Source organism: Arachis ipaensis, chromosome B1 (genome assembly GCF_059453495.1).
Source record: "Arachis ipaensis isolate K30076 ecotype BB chromosome B1, ASM5945349v1, whole genome shotgun sequence".
Taxonomy (NCBI): domain Eukaryota; kingdom Viridiplantae; phylum Streptophyta; class Magnoliopsida; order Fabales; family Fabaceae; genus Arachis; species Arachis ipaensis.
In genome coordinates, this window is record NC_142436.1 from 31,279,978 (window position 1) to 31,302,948 (window position 22,971).

At 33.1% G+C, this 22,971-nt stretch overlaps 1 protein-coding gene and 1 non-coding gene across 2 annotated transcripts; one reads left to right on the forward strand and one right to left on the reverse strand.

Annotated features, from left to right (window-relative positions):
* Positions 1-222: 222 nt before the first annotated feature.
* Positions 223-331, forward strand: LOC148576113 (small nucleolar RNA R71). The gene has a single exon (XR_015904056.1). It is a non-coding gene; the product is annotated as a small nucleolar RNA R71 (small nucleolar RNA).
* Positions 332-12,956: 12,625 nt separating this feature from the next.
* Positions 12,957-17,192, reverse strand: HKL3 (hexokinase-like 3). Its single transcript, XM_021108768.2, has 9 exons — positions 16,900-17,192; positions 16,662-16,812; positions 15,558-15,734; positions 15,242-15,316; positions 14,771-14,902; positions 14,378-14,476; positions 14,131-14,261; positions 13,369-13,450; positions 12,957-13,289 (listed from the first exon to the last, which is right to left on the reverse strand). The coding sequence occupies exons 1-9, from the start codon at positions 17,190-17,192 to the stop codon at positions 12,957-12,959; spliced, it is 1,473 nt and encodes a 490-aa protein (XP_020964427.2).
* Positions 17,193-22,971: the final 5,779 nt, after the last annotated feature.

Here is a 22,971-nt window from a genome sequence, read left to right on the forward strand (position 1 = left end):
GAGTGTCAACTTCTAGAACTCTTTTCTTCTGAGCTACCCCATTGTTCACAGGATTTCTCTTAGAAGTATACATGAATTGGTTGTTTACAACCATTTCAATGAGTTCTTGTGCCTCTGCAGGTGTTTTCTTCAAGTGGAGTGATCCACCAGCAGAATGGTCCAAGGACATCTTGGACATCTCAGATAGATCATCATAGAAGATTCCTAGGATAGTCCAATTTGAAGGCATGTCAGGAGGACATCTCCTGATCAGTTGCTTGTATCTTTCCCAAGCTTCATAGAGGGATTCATCCTCTTTTTGTCTGAAGGTTTGAACTTTCACCCTGAGCTTGCTCATCTTTTGAGGTGGAAAAAACTTGGCCAAGAAAGCATTGACCAACTTTTCCCAAGAGTCTAGGCTTTCCTTAGGTTGAGAATCAAACCATATCCTAGCTCTGTCTCTAACAGCAAAAGAGAAAAGCATAAGCCTGTAGACCCCAGGATCCACTCTATTGGTCTTGATAGTGTCATAGATTTGCAAGAATTCTGATAGGAACTGATGTGGATCTTCCAGTAGAAGTCCATGAAATTTGGAATTCTGTTGCATTAGAGAGTCTAACCGAGGCTTAAGCTCAAAGTTATTTGCTCTAATGGCAGGTATAGAGATACTTCTTCCATAGAAGTTAGAAGTGGGTGCGGTGAAGTCGCCAAGAACCTTCCTTGCATCTCCTTTATTATTCTGTTCGGCTGCCATATCTATGTTTTCAGCTTCTTGTTCGAATAGCTCTGTGAGGTTTCCTCCGGAGTGTTGTGCTTTAGCTTCTTACAAACGCTTCCTTAGGGTCCTCTCAAGTTTAGGATCAGGATAAAAAATAGGTTCTTTATCTCTGTTTCTGCTCATAAACAAGAAAAAGAAAGAGAATGGAAGTTTCTATGTCAAAGTATAGAGAACTCTCTGTGAGATGTGAAGAAGAAAGAAGAATGAAGATAGAGAAATGAGATGAAGAATTCGAATAGAGGGATAAAAGAATTTGAAAATTAAGAAACAAAAAGGAAAACTATAATTAAAATATTTTTGTTTTTATTTTATTTATTAATTGAATTCAAAAAACAAGAAGGAAATTAAAAGCTAATTAACTAAAAAGATTTGAAAATTGAAAGCTGATTTTCGATAAAGAAGAGAGAGAAAGAAGTAAGAAATTTTCGAAAATGGAAGAGAGAGGAATTAGTTAGGAAGTTTTGAAAAAGAAGGAAGAGAAAACAAGTAACTAATTAAGAAAGATTTGAAAATAAGATAAGATAGGAGATTTGAAAAAGATTTGATTTTGAAATTTAAAATTTGAAAGAAAAAGTTAACAAGATAAGATAAGAATTGAAAAGATTTGAAAATGACTTAATTTTGAATTTTGAAATTGAAACAAGATAAGATAAAGATTTGAAAATAAGTTGAAAACATAAGATTTGAAATTTAATTTTTGAAAAAGATTTGATTTTGAAATTTGAGATTAAGATAAGATAAGATAGAGATTTGAAAAAGTTTTTATTTTTTTTAAAATTTTAAAAGAAAGATAAGATAGGAAAGAATCAAATTAAAAGAAAAGATTTGAAAAGATTTAATAGGATAAGATTTAAAATTTGAAATTATGATAAGATAAGATAATGATTTGAAATTAAAATTTGAATTTTAGTTTGGAATTTTTGAAATCTTTGGAATTAATGAAGAAAGAGAAAAACAACCAAAAGACACCAAACTAAAATTTTTTGATCAAAGACACTAGCTTTTTTGAAAATAAAAAAAAACACTAAAAGAAACCAAACTTAAAAATTTTAAGATCAAAACAAGAAAAGAAACAAGAATAACTTGAATACTAAGAAAAACATTTAAGAACAATTTGAAAGTTTAAAGAAAATAAAGAACACACAAAGGACACCAAACTTAAGAACTGACAGTGGACTCAAACAAAAGACAATGAAAAGATGGATTTTTGAAAAGTTTTTGAAAAAGAAACAAAAGACTCGAACAAAAGTAAAAATTACCTAATCCAAGCAACAAGATAATCCGGTAGTTTGTCAAATCCGTACAATCCTCGGCAATGGCACCAAAAACTTGGCGCACAAAACTGACTTCGCACGTTTCGCACAGATAGACCGGCAAGTATACCGGGTTGTCCAAGTAATACCTCAAGTGAGTGAGGGTCGATCCCACGAGGATTGTTGGTTTGAGCAAGCAATGGACACCATGTAGATCTTAGTCAGGTAGATAGAAAAGATGATTGTTGTTGTGAAAAATGCATAAAGCAAATAAATAAATAAAACGTTACTAGATAGGTGTGAAATCAATGGTAAGAGAACGGTTGAAGCTTCGGAGATGCTTCTTCCTTCTGGATCAACTTTTCTCACCATCTACTCTAACTTCTGATTGATTCTTTCCATGGCAAGCTGTATATGATTAACGCTGGGTCAGTGGTCATTAATCTCCTCTGCTTCAGGTCATATGTCGGGTCAGCGGTCATCCAATCTGAATGAGGGTGAAGCTCTAGCAGTCCATTCCCTTGGTGATCCTACTCAAAACGTTGCTTCTTTGGTTCTAGCCTATACCACATAGGCCCTAATTGCCTCGCATCTCGGCTGAATTGATGTCTCAAGAAGTCCCTAACGAAGCCGTGGATTAGCCGTCTAAGAGATGTATAATCAAGCTTGTGGTTCAATACTATCCCGTCCAGGACTCGCAAGAACCCATGTAGAATGAGGATGACTGTCACGGGTCATCTGATTCATAAGGTTGAAGAACAAAGATACATCTTAGAATAGAATCAAGCATAGATTGATGTAGAATAGTGATATTATTAATTCATAAGAATCAGCAGAGCTCCTAACCTTAACCTTAGGAGGTTAGTGACTCATACTCTACATAATGTAGAACGTGAAAAGTAAAGATATGCTCGAGAAATTCTAAACATGGTTGATCTTCTCCTCTATATATATATATATATATATATATATATATATATATATATATATATATATATATATATATATATATATATATATCTGTTAACTAGGAATTACACAAATAAGATAAACTAGTCTTGTAGTGCAAAAATCTACTTTCCGGGCCTACTTGGTGAGTGTTTGGGCTGAGCTAAGGGTTTCTCCACATGCTAGGACTCCTTAGAGGAATTGAACGCTAGCTACGAGCTCCTATCCCATTCTCACTATAATCCTCTTAGATTTTCTTCATGCATGAACTTTGAGTTTCACAAAGAGGTTGTTTCCAATCGCAGTCTGTGTCCATCCTATGTCGCTGACTTAAATGCCCTGGCTGACAAGGGTATAGATTTTAAAGACAATTTTCATCTGTTAAAATTGGAAAACATCTTCAAAATTCGAAAGCCTGTGTATCCTAAATTGGTTAGGAAATTTTATGCAAATATCTTGTATCATGATGGAGACATTCACTCATATGTTAAGGGACGACAAATCATTTTGAACAAACAATCCCTTAGTAATGCTCTTGATTATAGCCTTTGTATCTGGTAAATGAGACAATAATCTGGGCATATCATATAAAGATGCTCTGGCTAATATATGTGAAATTTTTTTTCTCATGGATGGTATGACACCCACTCACAGAGCTTTAGGTCCTGTCCGAACCTAGCTTCACCACATCATAACCCACATTATCCTGCCTCAAAGTGGCTCCTATCAAAGGGTCACCATCTGTGACACCTTGGTTCTTTATGCTATCCTCAATCTCGCTCCTATCTCATTTTCATATTTCATGATGTGTCATATGATTGACTGTGTTACAAGTGATACAAATGTCTCACTCCCATACGGAATATTTTTAACTTATGTTTTTGAGCATTTTTCTGTTGATCTAAATAATGAGGCTGTATAGAACAAAATTTCATCACTTAAGGGCGGTGGTGCAGTAAAGCCAACCAAAGAAAAAATCTCTAAGGCCACTAATGATCCGGTTCTAGAAGAAACTTAAGATGAAAGCCTCCATCCTCCTTCAGTTGCTGGCACCTCTAGCTCTCACAAATACTTGATCAATAGAGTAGTTAAAGATGTACTTCAGGAGTTTGTTAATATGACCAAGTAGGGAGTCTACTCTGGTAAACAATCTCGCAGACATGTTCTCCAAAACGAGAAATTCTTGCTAAAGTCTCAAGACAGAGTTGAAGTACTTTTCAAGTGCCTTGACTCGCTGGATAAGGATCAAGTGTTGTCTGAGTAAAAGGAAGAAATCTTGGACACTGAAGATGAGGATTCTAATGCTTGGTCTTTGTCTCCTACTGCTGCTGAGAGATTATAATTTATTGTTACTTCTGGTTCTAATTGACACTCCACTTTGCTGTTTTTCATCTTTCTGAACACTTGTTTTTAGATAACTGTAATAGAGTTAGACTATTTCTGTTGATTTCCATGATTGTTCATTTTGATATATTAGCATATTTTTTTATCTAACTCTTGCAGGTTTTCCTCATTGATAACAAAATGGGAAAAATGAAAAATGAAGAAAAATGAATTGAAATTGATGGTTGCCTCAGTTGCCTTTGATTTGAACTTGTGGAAACTTACTGTTTTGTGTTGTGATATTAGACTAGCTCAGGTTATGTATGTTTCAAGGTTGGTTAATAATAGCTTAGATGGAAGCCTTTTTCTGTGTATGGTTTGTTAGTATCAGGTTACAAAATGCAAATATTCAGGAGAAGCTTAAAGATCAAAGAAAAGGGGGAGCTCAATGTCAAAAGAAACATCAAAGGGAAGTTTCTTAAATCTATTCTCCTTTTCTTTCAATTTATTTTAATAATGTTTGTCATCAAGGAAGATATTGTTGAGTTTAGAAAACTAAACCATGATTAAAGTGATGTCTAATCATTATTGGGATAATTATCAAATTGGTTGTTTGATGTATTCTGTTTAGTGTGCAAAATAGTGATTTGATCCAATGGGCTAAAAAAGAATGAAACTGGCCCATTAAGCATGAACAAGCTCACATAGACATACACACACTCTGGTCCATTATCATATTAAACATAACCAAACTTTGTTTCATTGCAAGCTGCTGAATCATATGAGAGAAAAGAAGGAAAGTGAGCCCATATCCACTTCTCCAAATGACTTAACTTCTTGAATATATTTTAAATTTGAACAATAGAACTAGGGACACTTTTTTAAATGATGTTCTACTCTCAATCATTTCACAAGTGGAAGTGGAATAGTCGACTTTTTGCTGTGTGCGATCTTGTTTCTGAGGTAGCTAATCAGCTTCTAAGGTAGTCAGGTTCCTCAACTTAGATTCTTTGTTTGTTTTCATTTAGTTTCCATTTACTTAAATTCAGAAGGTACCGAGTGTGCTTTAATTATTTAAGGAAAGTTAACTAATATATTAATACACTTGAGAAATCGTCAAATAGCACATTAATAAAATTACTAAATTATATTTGTGTTTGTTAATGTTCAAAATAATTCCTAAGAAATTATTGAGTTAACACCATCTTCACTTAGAATCGTACTAATCATCCTCGTATTAGGTATTTCTTTAATCTAATATGAAAGGTATTAGTACCTCCTAAGCTATTGTAGCTGTGAGATATTAGAGAATGAAAAAAAAATTCTTTTTAAATTTGTGATGAAATTATGATGTGCATAAGTAAAATTGAGTATATCTTTTTCTTATTACATCAAAAAATTAGATTGAAGGTAAAATAATTCTCTTCCATTCAATTTCAGTTTATCCCAAATTAGGATAATTTACTTATCCTAAAACTGAATGCACTACAATTTTTATATAAATCGTGGTATACCTATAAGTTTTTCTTAATGATATAAAACCTAGCTAATTACCAATATTGTAGTGCATTTGGTTTTATAGAACAATATGATAGTATCTAATTTCAACTAGTTTAAATAAGTAAATTATCTTTCCAAATTATTAATACGACTAAATATCTTTTAAATTTATCTTTTAAATAACCTTTTATTATACTCATTTAGAAAAATTAAAACAAACACATCCAAATAGATTTAATATTTTTTAATTTAAAATACAAATTCAAAAGAGTTTAAATAAAACTAAAATTCAACAATTCAATTTTAATTTTTTTAAACTTTAACACATCCCAAAATAATCCTTAAATATCCCAAAGCACAGGTTTCACTCCATTAAACCTTTCACTTCCGTAAAACCTAGATCTGCAGGTAGGAGTGTTCATGGTTTAGTTAATCTAAAAATCAAACTAGTTTTTTGGTTAACAAAAAATATAGTATTGGTTAATTAACCAAATTAGTTTTACATTATGAAAACGGTTATTAACCGGTTAGTGAAATTTAAAACCGATTTTTAACCGGTTATTAAAATAAAAATCGGTTTTTTATTTACATTAAAAAACTGGTTTTTACATTAAAAACCGGTTTTTACACAAAAAAATTGGTTTTTACACCAAAAAATCGATTTTTATACTAAAAAATTAGTTTTTATACCATAAAATTGGTTTTTACATGTAAAAATAGATTTTTACACAAATTAATATTTTTACATATAAAAACCCAAAATTTTGAACTTTTTTTAATTGAATTTTTTTAATCTAAAATTTTTTTCTTTCTAAATGATACGAGTAACATTTGTAAATAATGAAATCCCTTCCATTGCTTTCGTTCCTTTTTCTTTCTTATCTCTTTTCAGCATTTTCTATAAATAATTTTTTCTAATATAAATATTTTCTTTCTAAATGATACAAGTAACTTTTTCTTATCTCCTTCTATCCATCTCTCTCCTTTTCTCTCCCCCTCCTCTTCTCTCTTCCTTCTCTCTTTCTCTTTCTCCCCTTCCCCTCTTTCTCCCCCTCCCCTCTCTTTCTCTTCCTCTCTCTCTCCCCTCTCTTCCATTTCTCTCTCCACTTCTCTCTCTCTCTCTCTCTCCCATTTTTCTCTCTCCTCCTCTCTTTCTTTTCTCTCTCTCCCACTCCTCTCTCTCTCTCTCTCTCTCTCTCTCTCTCTCTTTCTCTCTCTCTCTCTCTCTCTCTCTCTCTCTCTCTTTCTCTCTCCTTTTTCACTCTTTCTCCTCCTCCCCTTTCTTTCTCTCTATCCTTCTCTCCCTTTCTCTCCTCATGCTCTTTCTCTCCCCTTCCCTCTCTCTTTCCTCCTCTCCCTCCTCCCCTCCTCTCTTTTTTCTCTTTCCTTCTCTTTTTCTGTCTCTCTCTCTCCTTTTCTCTCCCATCTTTTCTCTCTCCCCTCTCTCTTTTTCTCTCTTTGTGCTATTTCTCTCTCTTCTTCTCTTTCTCCTATCCTTCTACTCTCTTCTTATCTCTCTTCTTTTTTATTTCTCCTCCTTTATTTTCTCCTCCTCTCTCTCTTCTCTCTTACTTTAGAGAGAAGAGGAGAAAAAAGATAGAAGAGGGATAGAAATTGAGAGAAGATTGAGAAAGAAAGAGAAAAGAGAGAGTAAAAAAAGAAAGAGGAGAAGAAGAGAAAAAGAAGAGTGGAAGAGGAAGAGAGAGAAAAATGGGAGAGAGAGAAAGAAGAAAAAGAAAGAGAGAGGAGTGAGAGAGAGAAAGAGAGAAAAGAAAAGAGAGAGAAAGAAAGGAGAGGGAAAGGAGAGAGAGAGAGAGATATGGGAGAGAGAGAGAAGGAGAGGAGAGGAGAGAGAGAGAGAGGAGGAGAGATAGAAAAAGGGGAGAAATGATTAGAGAGAGGAAGGGGAGGAGAGAGAGGAAGAGAGAGAAAGGAGGGGGAGAAAGAGGGCAAGAAAAAAGAGAGAGGCAGTGAGAGAGCGAAGAGAAGGAGAGAGAGACAGAGAGATAAGGAGAGAAAGAGAGAGAGAGAGAAGGAGAGAGAGAAAGAGGAAAGGGAATAGAGAGGAAGAGAAGGATAGAGAGATAAGGGAGAGAGAAAGAAAGACGAGGTGGAGAGAGAGATAGAGAGAGAGAAAGAGAGGAAGAAAGGAAAAGAGAGAGATAAGGGAGAGAGCGGAGGAGAGAAAGAGGGAAAAAGGAGAGAGAGAGAGAGAGGAGATAAAGAGGAAAATGAGTGAGAGAGAAGGGAGAGAGAGAGAGAGAGAGAGAGAGAGAGAGAGAGAGAGAAGGAGAGGACAAAGAGAAGGAGAAGAAAGAGGAAAATGAGAGAGAGAGGAGGGAGAGAAGGGAAAGAGAGAGAGAGAGAGAGAGGGATGGAGAGAGAGAAAGAGAGAGGAAGGAGAGAAAAAGCATGTAATTTGGTTTTGAAATTAGGTTTTGATTTTAATTTGGTTTTGGTTTTGGTTTTGGTTAACCTGTTAAAAACCGGTTTTTTAAATTTGGTTTTGGTTAACCATTTTTAAAAAATATGGATATGGTTTTTAAAATTGTTTTATTAAACTGGTTAACCAAAATGTGGTTATGGTTTTTTAACCGGTTAACCATATTTTGATTTTTTTATGAACACCCCTATCTGCAGTGCCTCACACTCCTCCTCTATTGCCACACTCCTCCTCTGCACCGCGTTCCTCCCTCGCACTCCTCACCCACCCCTCTTCCGTCATATCGCGCTCTTTCCCTATTTCTTGCTCCTCCCATTTTCACCGCGCTCCTCTGTCAGCTTCATTTCTTCTGCTAAAATTTGGATGTATAACACGCTCTTTATCTTTTCTGCCTCCTCTAGTAAAAAATTCTATCTTTTTAGTCTATGTTTTTGTTTGTATTTGAAGAAGAAAGCTTAGTTCTTGTAAGAATAGCTTTGAAGCTATTATAGATAAATAATAAACATAATAACTGCTATTTTTACATCTATCTTTTTATGATTTTTGATAATTTTGGATGTGTTTATAAAATATTTGGTTTGTTATTTATTATTTTAGATGGTTTAATTACTTAATTTTACTAAAAAAAATTATATTAGATATATTTTCGGATGTGTTTTAAAATATTTTATTTATTATTTATTATTTTTGATATGTTGAATATAATTAAAAAATTATACCATAAATCAAATCATTTTTTTCAAAAGACAATACTAAAAAAACTACAAATAACACACTCTTCATTTTTTATGCCTCTTCTAGTAAAATATTCTATCTTTTTATTCTATGTTTTTATTTATATTTAAAGGAGAAAGTCTTATTTTTGTAAAAATTATTTTAAAATTATTATAGATAAATAAACATAATAACTGATATCTTTACGTTTGATAATATTCATTTTTTATAATTTTTGATAATTTTATATGTATTTATAAAATATTTAGTTTATTATTTGTTATTTTAGATATGTTTACTTAATTTTATCAAAAAATTATATTATATATTTTCTAATGTATTTTAAAAATATTTTATTTATTATTTATTATAAAAAAATAATTATAATAAAAAAAGGTTGCCAATGAGTAATAGCTCAAATGACATAGACTCTCTATACTCAATTAAGTGGTTGCGGGTTCGAGTTTCCTATCTCTGGTAAAAAAAATAAAAAAATAAAAAAATAAAAAAAGGTTAATTTTCCTTACCTAAAGTAATGTTGTGCCTCGGCCATCAAGGAAGGAGCTTGGCTTCGTGATGCTTAGGGACGGTGATGACGACATTTCGGAGGAGAGAGAGAGAAAATGAAAGATAAAGTAAAAGTAATTGTTTTATTTTGTTAAAAAGTTAAAAAAATTTTAGTTGATAAAATTTAAATTAAATCTAATTAACAATGTATATCTGAAAAATAAAAATGTATTTTAATTAAAAAATAATTAAATAATATTAAAGACGGATCAAAGATTAAATTTTAAAGAATAAATAGTATTTTTGCCAAATTATAATATGTACCAATGAAATTAAGTGTGTCTATTTTTTGTTGCATTAAAAAATAAGATAGAAGATAGGGTGATTCTCTTATATTAATTTTTAATTTATCCCAATTTATATTATGAATAAGTGAAATTTTCAAAAAATTGAATATATTAATATAAGGTAATGTGATTTGCTTTCGTTCTATTTTAATGTATCCTAAACTACAATATGAATAAGTGAGTTTGAGACTTTGAAAATTTTTTTTATTACTATATGAATAAATTAAATAGAACATAAATTTTTTTTTATTCAATTTCAATATATCATTTTTGTTTTATTTATTTTGTCTTTATTACTTTTAATTGTCTTTTAATAAAATTAACTGATTTGGGCGGTAGTTTTTCCCTCTTTTGTCCAAGATTTAGAATAAGATACTGTTTTTCCCTAGTCTTTTAATATTTTTAGTTATTTTTTTTTATCAATTTTTGTATTCATATTTCTTTGTAATCCCTCTATGCTATCGTTTTCAAAATAAAACGATGAATCTCAATCAAATAAATGTGGAGCTTCAACTAGGAGCTGGCGGTGGTGCATTTGTAGGAGTGATGCATCAAAGTTTGCATGTGCTCTGACTCAAAAAAAACCCATGTAACGAAGTTTGTCATTGTTCGGCTAACACATGCCAGAACAGGAACAGATTAGAACCACCCCTGCTGCAATGTTACCGTCAGAATCAGAAGATATTCGTGCAAAACACATAATTGCGGCAAAAAATTATGTGGTTGCCCAAAGAATAATATTTGGTGCACTAACAGCTGTGCTTGCGGGGTAAATTGTGTGAATAGAGAACAACAAGTTCCTCATGTTCTTGAAGCCGTAGGCGCGATTCTTGATGATGTTGACCATGTTCTTGAAGACAATGCTACTGTTGCTCATGTTGTTGAAGTTCTTGAAAATCACGGCATTATTGAACCTACCGAGACTCTTCATGGTCACCACTCTGATGGGTTAGGTCAAGACATTCTTCAAATTGGGGTACCCTTCTTGATGTACATCCAAGATTACTGCCCCTTTTTCCTGTTACACGGGATCTGAATAATAATCAACGTGCAGACGAAGAGGTTGTTCTTGTACTGATGTCTTATTGCGGCCCATGAGGCTGGGGCTGCAGTTCTAGATGGCGTCGCTGAGCGGACAGTTAATCATCGTGCTGTTGATTCCGCTGAGCGTACGTTGTTCCACTGCATCAGAGGTAAATGCATACATATTCTTCTTTTTAGTTCCTTTGGAATGTGGATAGGAAGCTGGAAGTAGTTTAATATATTTATCCGAAGTCTTAAATAGAACATAAAAGTTAAAACACTTTAAAACTAAATTAAACTAGTGAGCTAGAGGATCAGCGAGAGAAAGTAAACATTGAATTAAAAGAGTAGAAAGAGTGAGAAAATATTGGTGTACCAAATCAATTCATTATTACTATAAAATTGAAATTTAGGATTAATATGGATCAGAAAAAAATAAGCTTTTCAATCCTTTTTTTCCCTTGACACAAACACTAAAGAAAACCTCTATCATCTTAAATAGCTATGGGATCCTATTTTGAGCACAATTTTGGAGACCCTTCTATTTTAAAATACATCCACACCAACAAAAGTTGGCTATAACAAACTACATACCGTCAGTCTTATAGTTTCCTTCCATCAAATCCACAAACACTTCCATCGTTTTATAAGTCAATTCTATGAACACTTCTATGTTCCAATTTCAACACCAGTATGAGATAACTGGCATTATCATCAATTCTATCCAATAACAACAATAGCAAGATGAAGAAATTGATCTACATACATCAACTGGTGGTTGTTTCACATTTGTCATAATGTTTAAGCTTTCAAAATAATTATAAAGTTTAAACTTTGTATATTTAAAAATATTGTAAAATATTTAATTATATGCATTTTTTAAAATATTATTGACATAAAAAAATTAGTCACCACACATGCATTTATTAAAATAGTTAATTTGATGGTTGATTTTTAATTATAGCTTATATCTCTCATAGTTGATTTATTTTTCAATATATTATTATACTGTTCCTATTCCTTAATCCTTTTCAAAATCTTAACAATAAAAAATTTTTCTATCTCTCAATAAATAACTAAAAATTAGAGTAATGTTATATGATTAATAAAATTTATTTATTCTTTTAACACTTGAACCGTTCTAAATACTAAGGACTAAATTTTAAATTCTAAATACTAAATCATAAATTATAATAGTACAAATATAAAATGTTAGTCTTTGTGTTGACTAACATTGATAAAAGTGTTGCCTCTCACATTTTTCTAAAAATTATTTATCACTTCAACTTTTTTATTTATATTAAAAAGAGTTAACTAATAATTTAGTACCCAAAAGTTTCAATGCTGATAAAAAGTATTTAAAAAATACTATCGACAAAATAATTTTTAAATAATTTGAAAATATGACAAAAATAATTAATAAATATTATATTTTCTATAACCCACAAAAAAACTTTAATATTTAGCAAACTACTTATTCACATTATCTAAATTTTGGCAATATTTAGTTGTACAAAAAAATTTAGAGCAAAAATTGATCTCTAGATTTTTTTATTTTTCAAAACAATGTAGTCATTCACAATAATATTTTTTTAAAAAATAATATAAAATTACCAAAATTTAAGAATGAGAAGATTTTATTCTTACAAAAACTTATATCAAAATCTAATATTTAAAATCATTTTTAGAATATATATTTAATATCTAATTTTTTTATCATATTTTTTTATTTTTTGGGAACTTATCTATCATTAGTATCTTTTGAAATTATTTTTGTCATCATGTGAACTTTCAAATACTCTTTTGATAGTTTCATGGGTTGAAAAAACATACTCAACATAAAATTATAGTTCACTGGATATTTGTTTTCTGAAGAGATGTTATCATGTTAACCTATCTTTCAATTCTATATTAACTTTATTAACAGCAAGTCAATAAAAATGTTAATTTCATGTTAGATCTTTCCAAGCATTTCTTAAGTATAACATACTAAACATAATTAATACTGATCAATGAAAAAGGAAATGATATAGACTAATCAATGAAATAATTTAGCATTCACTAGCATAAATAAATAAAAATAACTGAATTTAAAAAGAATATTCTTTTGGACTTGGTAACTAACATATATAGCCGACTCATCAAGAATCCAACGAAGGAGGTTTGTGAGTTTGAGCGGCAGCAAGAAATAAAGCTCCAGTTCCAGTGCCGCCATGTGAATGTTCCACAATTACATTGTCTGAGAAATCCTTGCCCAACATTTGCCACACACTACTATGAAGGTAGTTCCTGAAAATTCGGTAGTGTTCATAAAGACCTCCTTCCACAGTCACAACACTCTTTCGATTCTCTATCCTGTCAAGCTTCTTGATTATTCCAACGATTCCTGCTCCGGCTAGGCGGGCACCTCGTTCTGTCACTATGTCACATACCTCAGCAACCAGTTCACGTGCTACAAGGCTGCTGTTATTTATCTGCAAATTCCGCGATCAAATGCATAAAAGTTAAACTTCTAAATATAAAATTTCAATGCAAGATGATAAAGGTTCTTACCCCAAAAATTTCATTGAGCTTCTCACCCACTACTTCACGATCTTCTGATGTGTCTTGATGCATAGCAGCCATATCAGGAGAACTGCATGAATCATTTGTGATAGATGAGACAGATTATTTGTGATAGATTTTTATGATGTATATCCAAAGAGTATATAATAATTAAGCTAATTCACTTTTAACCAAATTAATAGAATTAGTTTAATTTTATACTCTGTTATGTAGATATTTTAGGTTGCCAAACCTCATTAACGTGCATGAATAATTATACGTGAATAACAACGTGAAAAAGAAGTAATATTTTCACTCTTCAATAATGTTATTAGGAAAACATCAACCTAAAATTATTATTTACTTTAATATCTATAATTTTTTATATATAATTTTTAAAATTATATATTTATTATATTTAATATTATTCGATTATTTTAATGGTCATTAAAAATATAAAAAATAAAGAAAATAAAAAAAATAAAATAATTTTAAATTAATTTAAATTAATTTTTTATTATCCCCTTAAATATATATTTTTTACAAAAATGATATTCATCTACTAAATCAGTCACCAATGTATTTGTAATACATATGTAATTTAATTTATTTTCAATGTATATTTATATTACAACATATATTTTATATAAATAATAACTGATTTTAGTGGTTAATTTTAATGTACACATAACATAGTCAATCTTTTTACCAACAGAGGAGACTTGTGCTTGGCTTGGTTGGATCACATACTGTATTATTATTTTAGTATACCTTAGTCCATAGGAAATCATCAATTTTGGAGGCACCTTACTACCGAATAGAGCTGTTTCGTGAGCCAGCTTCAACAAGACAAGTCTCACAATTTCTCCCAAATACATTCCTGAAATCAGCTTCTCAAAGACCTATATATGGTCCAAAAAATAAATAAACAGAGATTAATGAGTCTGTCGTCATACAAAATATATTACAAAAAGTAATTAATTAAATGATATTTCAGTAGCTCTACTAATTACTATACCCCGCTACCAGGATTTGAGCTTTCCGAATCTAATCTAGTGTCGAATGATGTCAATGGAAGATGAGGGGATCTGAAGTTTCCCCACTCCATGCTAATTACCTGCAATACTACAGTCCAATTTTATTAATTAAATTGCTTAATTATTCATAATTGATGTATAATGCACGTGTATGTGTGTGACAATTTTTTAATAACAACCGGCAAAAAAACAGGCAATAATATGTGTAGTGAATAAGTGAATCACTAATAGGAGACTCATAATATAAATTATATGCTCCTTTCACTTTATTCCTCTTTTTGTATTTCTGTACTGTACGAGAGTAATCACCTAGTGAATAATACATATGATGTTATATATAGCTTATGAATAAATTATGATATAGTGTGACTAACCAGCTCAGGAGAATTAGGATCTTCAGATGGTTCTGTATAAGCAGCATTGGTTCTCATAGCTAGAGTAATTGCAGCCACGCTGTCCCTGTTGTAATATCTACCTCCGGCCAAACCTCCAATTGTTTCATCAACCTATTCACTGCTAATTAATTTCTTTAATCCAATAACTTTTTTGGACATAAAATATATATACAAGTTAATATTAGTTAATACAAACTAACTTCGTTTCTTTGTCATTTTTAATTAGTTTGTGAAATAGTCATTGATATTAGTGAAGACAAATTTTTTTAAATATTATAATTAATGATTTTGGGTTAAAATTTTAGGATTTTTCTTTAAAATATAAGAAGAAACCAAAAATAAAAAAAATAAAGTAACTCAATTCTCTGTTTATATACGTGTATAGATAAACAGAGAATGTACATTTACAAACAAAATTGACTGAGAGAGAGAGAGAGCAAAGCTACTAACCAGTGCAAAAACATGCATTTTGGTCCCAAGATTCTTTAGCGCTTTATTAAGATCTTTCATCAATCCTTTGCGAACCTGGTTTTACAATTTGAATAATGCTCAAGTGTTGGTAATTAGCATGGATTCTCTTAAGAAATATTAACTAACTTTTATGTACACTTTTAATTTAAATAGTTATCATTACACTAAAAATAAGTTTTATTATTAATGCATCACATTATATATTTCTTTTTGGTATTTACGCATCACATTATATTTAAACCTTAAATATATGTATGCATTATGAAGAGAAGAGAGATGGGTGAAGAAACTGAACCGGGTCATTGGAGTTCTTTCTTTGAAATGTAGTGCCGGTGAAAGGAAGAGCATCATCAACTGGAAAAGATAAAGTGAAGCCCAAATTCATTTTCCTTTTTGAGTTATCATCCTCATCAATCACAGGGTGAGATGACACAAAGTTTGCTATCTCCGTAACCACAAAGTCAGTTATTTCCTGTCACAAACAACCAACTTCCACATTATAGTAATTAAAGTATAATAATCATGTGTACGTTTAAATCATATCCATCAAATTAAGAAACTAAAAAATGAAAAGGAAAGAGAAACAAAGAAAGATGGATGCTTATCGATGATAATGGATGGAAACTACGGAAATATTCGAGAAAAATGCATGGAAATGATGTAGCTGTAAAAAAAATGGACATGTTCCCAAGGAACTTCGTATAGAGGTGATGATATGCTAAAATTTGCAGTTGGGGGATATTTATATGGTGATAGTAATGTTTTATTGATAGAAAGTTATATGCAGATGTGAAATTGATAGCTAAAAATAGTTAAATAATTTAATTTAATATGTTGACTAAATTTTCATATAATAATTTTCAACTATTAAGTTCATATAAATACAATTGCACGTGAATTTTCACATATTTTATTTTGCTAGGTAGTTAATTTCACCTTTGCAGGGTCATGAAATGTGGCCAATATGATGGAGCTGGAAGAGTCATTGTTGCAATTCCTTATTAAAGGGGTGAGCAGAGTGTTATTTTTTTATTTTCATTTTAAGAATATTATTTTAACAACTAAAACTAGCTTGACAACTAACAATTGTAATATGAGTAAAAACATAAAGAAGAAAGAATTATATCCACCATTTTTGTAATTTTGAGTTTTCAGAATATTATCCACCTCTAGCAGTAGTAATTATTCTCTTTCTGGTACGAAACCCCAATTAATTTTACATGGTTGATTAGATAATGCTATTTATTCATAGGAATAAGAAATCGAACCGCACCACTTGATTGAGCTTTCCTTTTTGTTATAAGTGTATTGATATTAAGCTTAGAATAGTTGTAAGATATAGAAAGAAAATTGATAGACATATATTCAACTCATAATAATTAGCTGATAGTAAAAGTACCATGGAAGAACCAGCCAAGACATGTGGAGGGATGGAAACCTCTTCCCTTTGAAGATCAGATATAGGTTTGTTCTTTCCACCAAGCCGCGCACACAAGAACAACAAGTTTGTCCCATGCAAATTCACCCCATAAAAGAATCCTTCTTCATCTCTGCCAACAGCTTCCAAAGCATTCATTATATTCTTAATTTGGATAAAGTAGTTTTCAAATTAAGATGTATGAGTTGATGAATATTACCCATTAGGAAGGGACGTAACATTAGAAATGATCATGTTAAGTGTGGACAATGATGAGGATTCATCTAAAGAAGGAGAAGCAAGAGAAGCTTTCATGTGAGAGACCAAATCATCAGCAACTTGCCATAGCTTTGACACTGGGGTGCCACATTCCCTTGCGAACCTCCGAATTATGTTCCTTGCATGCTTCAATCTTTGCTCTTTCATAAGCTTCCATCTTTTAATTAATGCCCCTGCTGCCACCACCGCCACCGCGGTCCCCACGGCTGCCGCTACCACCACCGCATTCCTCATCCTGTTCCGATCACAAAGGTTAGAGGAAATGGATGAATGGTTTCTCTAGCGGGATCAATGTCGATCTTGTGTTATTGTGAAACAATCAAAATAACTGAAATCCGTTAATCTTGTACACAGGAACGGGTATAGTGGGGTAGTTGAATGGGTTTACGAGCTCAATGGAATTACATTTATATTTGTTATGTATAATTTCTTTCATTATGAATTACATTTTTATATTTGGAGAAATAATTATATTTCTTTTCGTGATGTCCTTCTAAAACACATTCCTAAATATTGGGTTTTGTACTCTTGAATACGTGTCAAATTCCAGTTAACTTTCGCACTCAAAATGTCTATCAAGCCCTATTGAAAATGTTATTATTTCTTGCCTTCGGTATACACCAAGACCATCTCTTTCTATTGTTCCTTGCGAGTTGCCACACTCCTACCACACTAAGTTTCAAAGCACGAAAGAGAATCGGCCACCCCCACATCACCATCCAACTTTGTAAGACATGAGCCCAAAAAATCCGATTTTGTTCACAGCCAAAAAAAGATAGTGAACCGAGGACAACCAAATTTTTTGTTTTTTCGCTCTTGTGCTAAGCATTCCCTTATTGTTTATAAGTCTCGCATCGAGTTTTTTGTTTTCTTAACAAAATACCTAACTCACAATAATCATGGTCTCATTGAGAATTAGTACAGTCAACCCAAAAGGACTAATCGTAATAGGTTATCTATATAATGATTACTTGATTAGTGCCACTCTTCTAACAAAAGTTTCCACCTTAGAGAAAGGTATATGACAGTTGTATCTAAGTAGAAAGAGAGAACAAGAAGCAAAGAGAAAGAAGAGAAGGGAAGTACGTAACACCTTCACTACTAGAATGTTACGTTGTCAGTTGCGCCATTCTAATAGTAAAATATTACAACCTATATATAATTATAATAAGTAAAAACTTTTACTTAAAATTCGTATTAACTTTTTTTTTTAAAATAAACTGGTATATATATTTTTAATACAAACATGCATACATATATATACAAATACATTTCAATTCGTGCCACACTTTTATTTACAATAATTTACACAAATAATATATATATAATTACAATTTCTATCCCTCTTTATAAAATGTAAATAACATTAACAAAAACGAGAGAACATCTAATAAAACAAAATAAAGCGCGTCCAATATTTGTCTTCTTGGTCTATTTTCCTAAAAAATATTGGATATTGGTGCGAATTTTCTAACCATAGACTAACCGGCAAGTGCACCGGGTCGTACCAAGTAATACTTTACGTGAGTAAGGGTCGATCCCACGAGGATTGATGGATTAAGCAACAATAGTATTTAATAGGCTTAGTTAGACAAACAGAAAATAGTGTTTGGAAGTTTAAAAGCATTAACAGTAAATTTAGAATATTAAAGATAGGCAGATAAATAAATTGGGAATAAAATATTGAGAAGGCAGTTAAGGCTTCTGAGCTATCTATTTTTTCGGATTTACTTTTCTTACTAACTATTTTAATTATGTAGGATTTAATTTATGGCAAACTATATGTGACTAGATCCTAATTCCTTAGACCTTTCTAGTCTCCTCTAAAATTCATTAACTGCCAATTCCTTGGTCAATTAATTCCAATTAGAAGCTACATGATCAAATTCCAGTTTATATGCCACAAAAACTCTAATTACCCAAAAATAAAAGGATTATATCTCACGTATCCCATTAAATTCAGATAATTAAAATTTAGGAGAATATGTTTTCAAGCTATTGTTCAAGTAAAGAGCTTTTCCAAGTTATACAAGAACGCAGTTAGAAAGAGGGTCATACTTCCGTTCCACCCAAATTCATAAAATAAAGAACGAAAACAATTCTTAAATTATAAATCCATACATAAATTAAAATAGAAAAAGCAATAAAATCAATCCATACAAATAGACAGAGCTCCTAACCTTAACAGTGGAGGTTTAGTTGTTCATGGTAAAGAGAAAATAAGGATTGTAAATTGCAATGGAATAATGTTGTGGTCGTCTGGAATCCCCTGTTGGGATCCCTTTTTATATCTAATCCTAATAATTTAAAAATATATTATCTAAAACTAAAATAATATCTTTTCCTAAAAATAATATTTGAATTTAAATTTGAATTAATTAACAAGTCTTCAGTTGATGGGTGGGGACCACTTGTTTTGTCCATTATGTAGCTTCTAATCTGTGTTTTCTGGGCTGGAAACTAGGTCAAAACAGCCCTGAAATTGCCCCCAGCATTTTTCTGCATTTTCTGAACGTGGCACATGTCACGCATACGCGTCAGTCACGCGTACGCGCACGCGTCGCCATGGAAAGCTCCAAATCACGCGTACGCGTCCGTCACGCGTACGCGTCGCTCCTCGCTGCCATCTCCTTTGATTCTTGCACTGCAAAACTCCATCAAATTCCGCCGAATGCTACCTAAAATAAACAAAATTGCAAAAGACTCAAAGTAGCATCCATATTGGCTAAAAGATAATTAATTTTTTATTAAACTCAACAAATTAGATGCAAATTCACTAGGAAAAGATAGGAAAGATGCTCACGCATCACAACACCAAACTTAAACTGTTGCTTGTCCTCAAGCAACCAAAAACTAATATAAGCTTAGGATGTGAATTTGCATGGGAATGAGAGTTCGATTAAGCTCATGTCTCTTCTTATAGTGGGGTTTACAACTGTAATCCTGAATAGTTTTAGCATCTCACTTTATCCTTTGAAGTTCATAATGATTGGCATCCATAGAAACTCAGAATTCAGATAGTGTTATTGATTCTCCTAGTTCAGTATGTTGATTCTTGAACACAGCTACTTTATGAGTCTTGGCCGTGACCCTAAGCACTTTATTTTCTAGTATTACCACCAGATACATAAATGCTACAGACACATAACTGGGTGAACCTTTTCAGATTGTGACTCAGCTTTGCTAGAGTCCCCAGTTAGAGGTGCCCAGAGTTCTTAAGCACACTCTTTTTGCTTTGGACCACGACTTTAACCGCTCAGTCTCAAGCTTTTCACTTGACACCTTCACGCCACAAGCACATGGTTAGGGACAGCTTGATTTAGCCGCTTAGGCTAGGATTTTGTTCCTTTGGGTCCTCCTATCCATTAATGCTCAAAGACTTGGATCCTTTTTACCCTTTGCCTTTTAGTTTAAAGGGTTATTGGCTTTTTCTACTTGCTTTTTTTTTTCCGCAAGCTTCGTGTTTTTCACTACTTTTTCTTGCTTCAAGAATTAATTTTATGATTTTTCAGATTATCAATAACATTTCTCTTTTTTCATCATTCTTTCAAGAGCCAACAATTTTAACATTCATAAACTTCACTATAAAAAATATGCACTGTTCATGTCATGCATTCAGAATCACAGAAAATACCACCATATCTGAATAAATGAGACTACTCTAAAAATTAAACTCAAATTCTCATGCACTATATCTGTTCTTCTTTCTTTTTTATTTCAAGCTTAGTGGGCAATACATGAGATATCTTTCATAATTAAAGCACTTAACAGAAAATTAAACTAGAACCTATGAATCTACTAATAAAGGATCATGCAATAACCAAAACAAAGTAGCAGGGAACCAGAACATAACATAATAAAAGCGGGAAGGAAAAAAAATGAAAGGAACTCAACCACCTTAGTTATCCGAGCGGTTGTTTTATTCTTCAGGTTGTGCTCCTTTGTGAAGATGATTCACCTCCCTTTGGTGCCATAAGAATAGACAGAAAACCTATAAGCGAAGCGTCAACACCAAACTTAAAGGTTTGCTTGTCCTCAAGCAAAGAAGAACTGAAAATAAAAAGAAACAAATATTATACTGAAATAAGAATAAAAGGATAAAAGAACAAGAGAGAATTAGGATTTGGGAGAGAGAATAAAAAAATTAAAAACTGGCGGCGAACTGGTGGAGGTGTGCGGCGCAGGCGACGCGTACGCGTACAGCACGCGTACGCGTGAGTCGCGAGATTTTCTTAATGACGTGGAAGCGTCAGGCACGCGTCCGCGTGCCCTGGGTTTCGTGCGATTCGTGCAAAGCCAGCCGCGCGCACGCGCAACTCTCTGTTCGCGTGGCTTGAGATCCAAAAATTTCATACGACGCGTGCGCGTCATACACGCGCACGCGTGGATGGCCATATGTGCAATTGACGCGTACGCATTAGGGACGCATCCGCGTGACCAAATTTGTGCTTCTAGCAGACTTCCTGCCCCAAGCCAGCACAACTCTCTGCCCAAACACTCTATTACGTCGACTTTGCAGGTCACGCATACGCTTCGATGACGCGCATGCGTGGATAGCTAAAATCACAGACGACGCGTACGCGTGGGTTTATTTGTGCTAGAGGCATCATTCCTGCGCCACTCCCACGCAACTCTCTATTCAAATTTATTTTTCACGCACACCCATTTGACGCGTACGCGTCAGCGATGCTTGCGCGTCGTGTGCCATTTTTTTTTTCAGAGAATTGTCCGGCTCCTGTTCTAAGATAGCTGCATGATCTGAAAAATGGTAAAAACTTAGTAAAAAATTAATTAGGGAAGAAAACTACTACTACGAAAAATAGCTAAGGATACGAAATTATCGGGTTGCCTCCCGACAAGCGCTTCTTTAACGTCACTAGCTTGACGGTCAGTTCTGCTAGTTCAGCAGATGAGTGGACCTCTGGCGATCAATCTCACCTCCAAGATAGTGCTTTAGCCTCTGGCCATTCACTGTAAATTTTCTGTCAGAATTCTCTTCCTGTATTTCCACATGACCATATGGTGAAGCTCTGGTAACCACAAACGTTCCTGACCACTGAGATTTCAGCTTCCCGGGAAAGAATTTGAGCCTTGAATTATATAGAAGCAATCTCTGTCCTGGCTTAAAGACTCTGATGGCAATCTTCTTGTTATGCAGTAGCTTGGTTCTCTCCTTATAGAGCTTGGCATTCTCATAAGCTGAATATCTGAATTCATCCAGCTCATTCAACTGAAGCATCCGCTTAATTTCTGCAGCTTCTGAATCAAGATTCAGGTACCTGATTGCCCAGTAAGCCTTGTGCTCCAGCTCAACTGGCAGGTGACAGGCTTTGCCATAGACTAACTGATAAGGGGACATGCCAATAGGAGTCTTGTAAGCTGTCCGGTATGCCCAGAGAGCATCATCAAGCTTCCTAGACCAGTCCTTTCTTGAAACACTGACGGTCTTCTCTAGAATCCTCTTAAGTTCCCTGTTGGAAACTTCAACCGGTCCACTTGTCTGAGGATGATAGGGGGTTGCCACTTTATGACGGACTCCATATCTATGCAGAAGAGAGTCCAGCTATCTGTTACAGAAGTGGCTTCCACCATCACTAATGAGTGTCCTTGGGACACCAAACTTGCTAAAAATGTACCTCTGAAGAAAGCTCATTACCACTTTGGCATCATTGGTGGGTAGAGCCACAGCTTCCACCCACTTGGACACATAATCAACTGCCACTAGAATATAGTTGTTTGAATGTGAGGGTGGGAAAGGTCCCATAAAATTAATACCCCATACATCAAACAATTCAACCTCAAGAATCCCCTGCTGTGGCATTTCATGGTTGGCAGGGAGATTTGTGGTGTTTGCACATCTGTCACAATGCTTCACAAATTCTCTTGAATCTTTGAAGAGAGTAGGCCAGTAAAACCCACTCTGAAGGACCTTTGTAGCTGTCCTTTCACCACCAAAGTGGCCTCCATATTCAGAACCATGACAGTGCCAAAGAATCTGCTATGTTTCTTCATC

Coding starts and splice junctions, on each gene's coding strand:
- HKL3 (XM_021108768.2), bottom strand. CDS start 17,192: ATGAGGAATGCGGTGGTGGTAGCGGCAGCCGTGGGGACCGCGGTGGCG. Junction 16,813..16,899: donor GTTACGTCCCTTCCTAATGG/GTAATATTCATC, acceptor AGCTGTTGGCAG/AGATGAAGAAGGATTCTTTT. Junction 13,451..14,130: donor ATGATTTCCTATGGACTAAG/GTATACTAAAAT, acceptor TGATTCATGCAG/TTCTCCTGATATGGCTGCTA.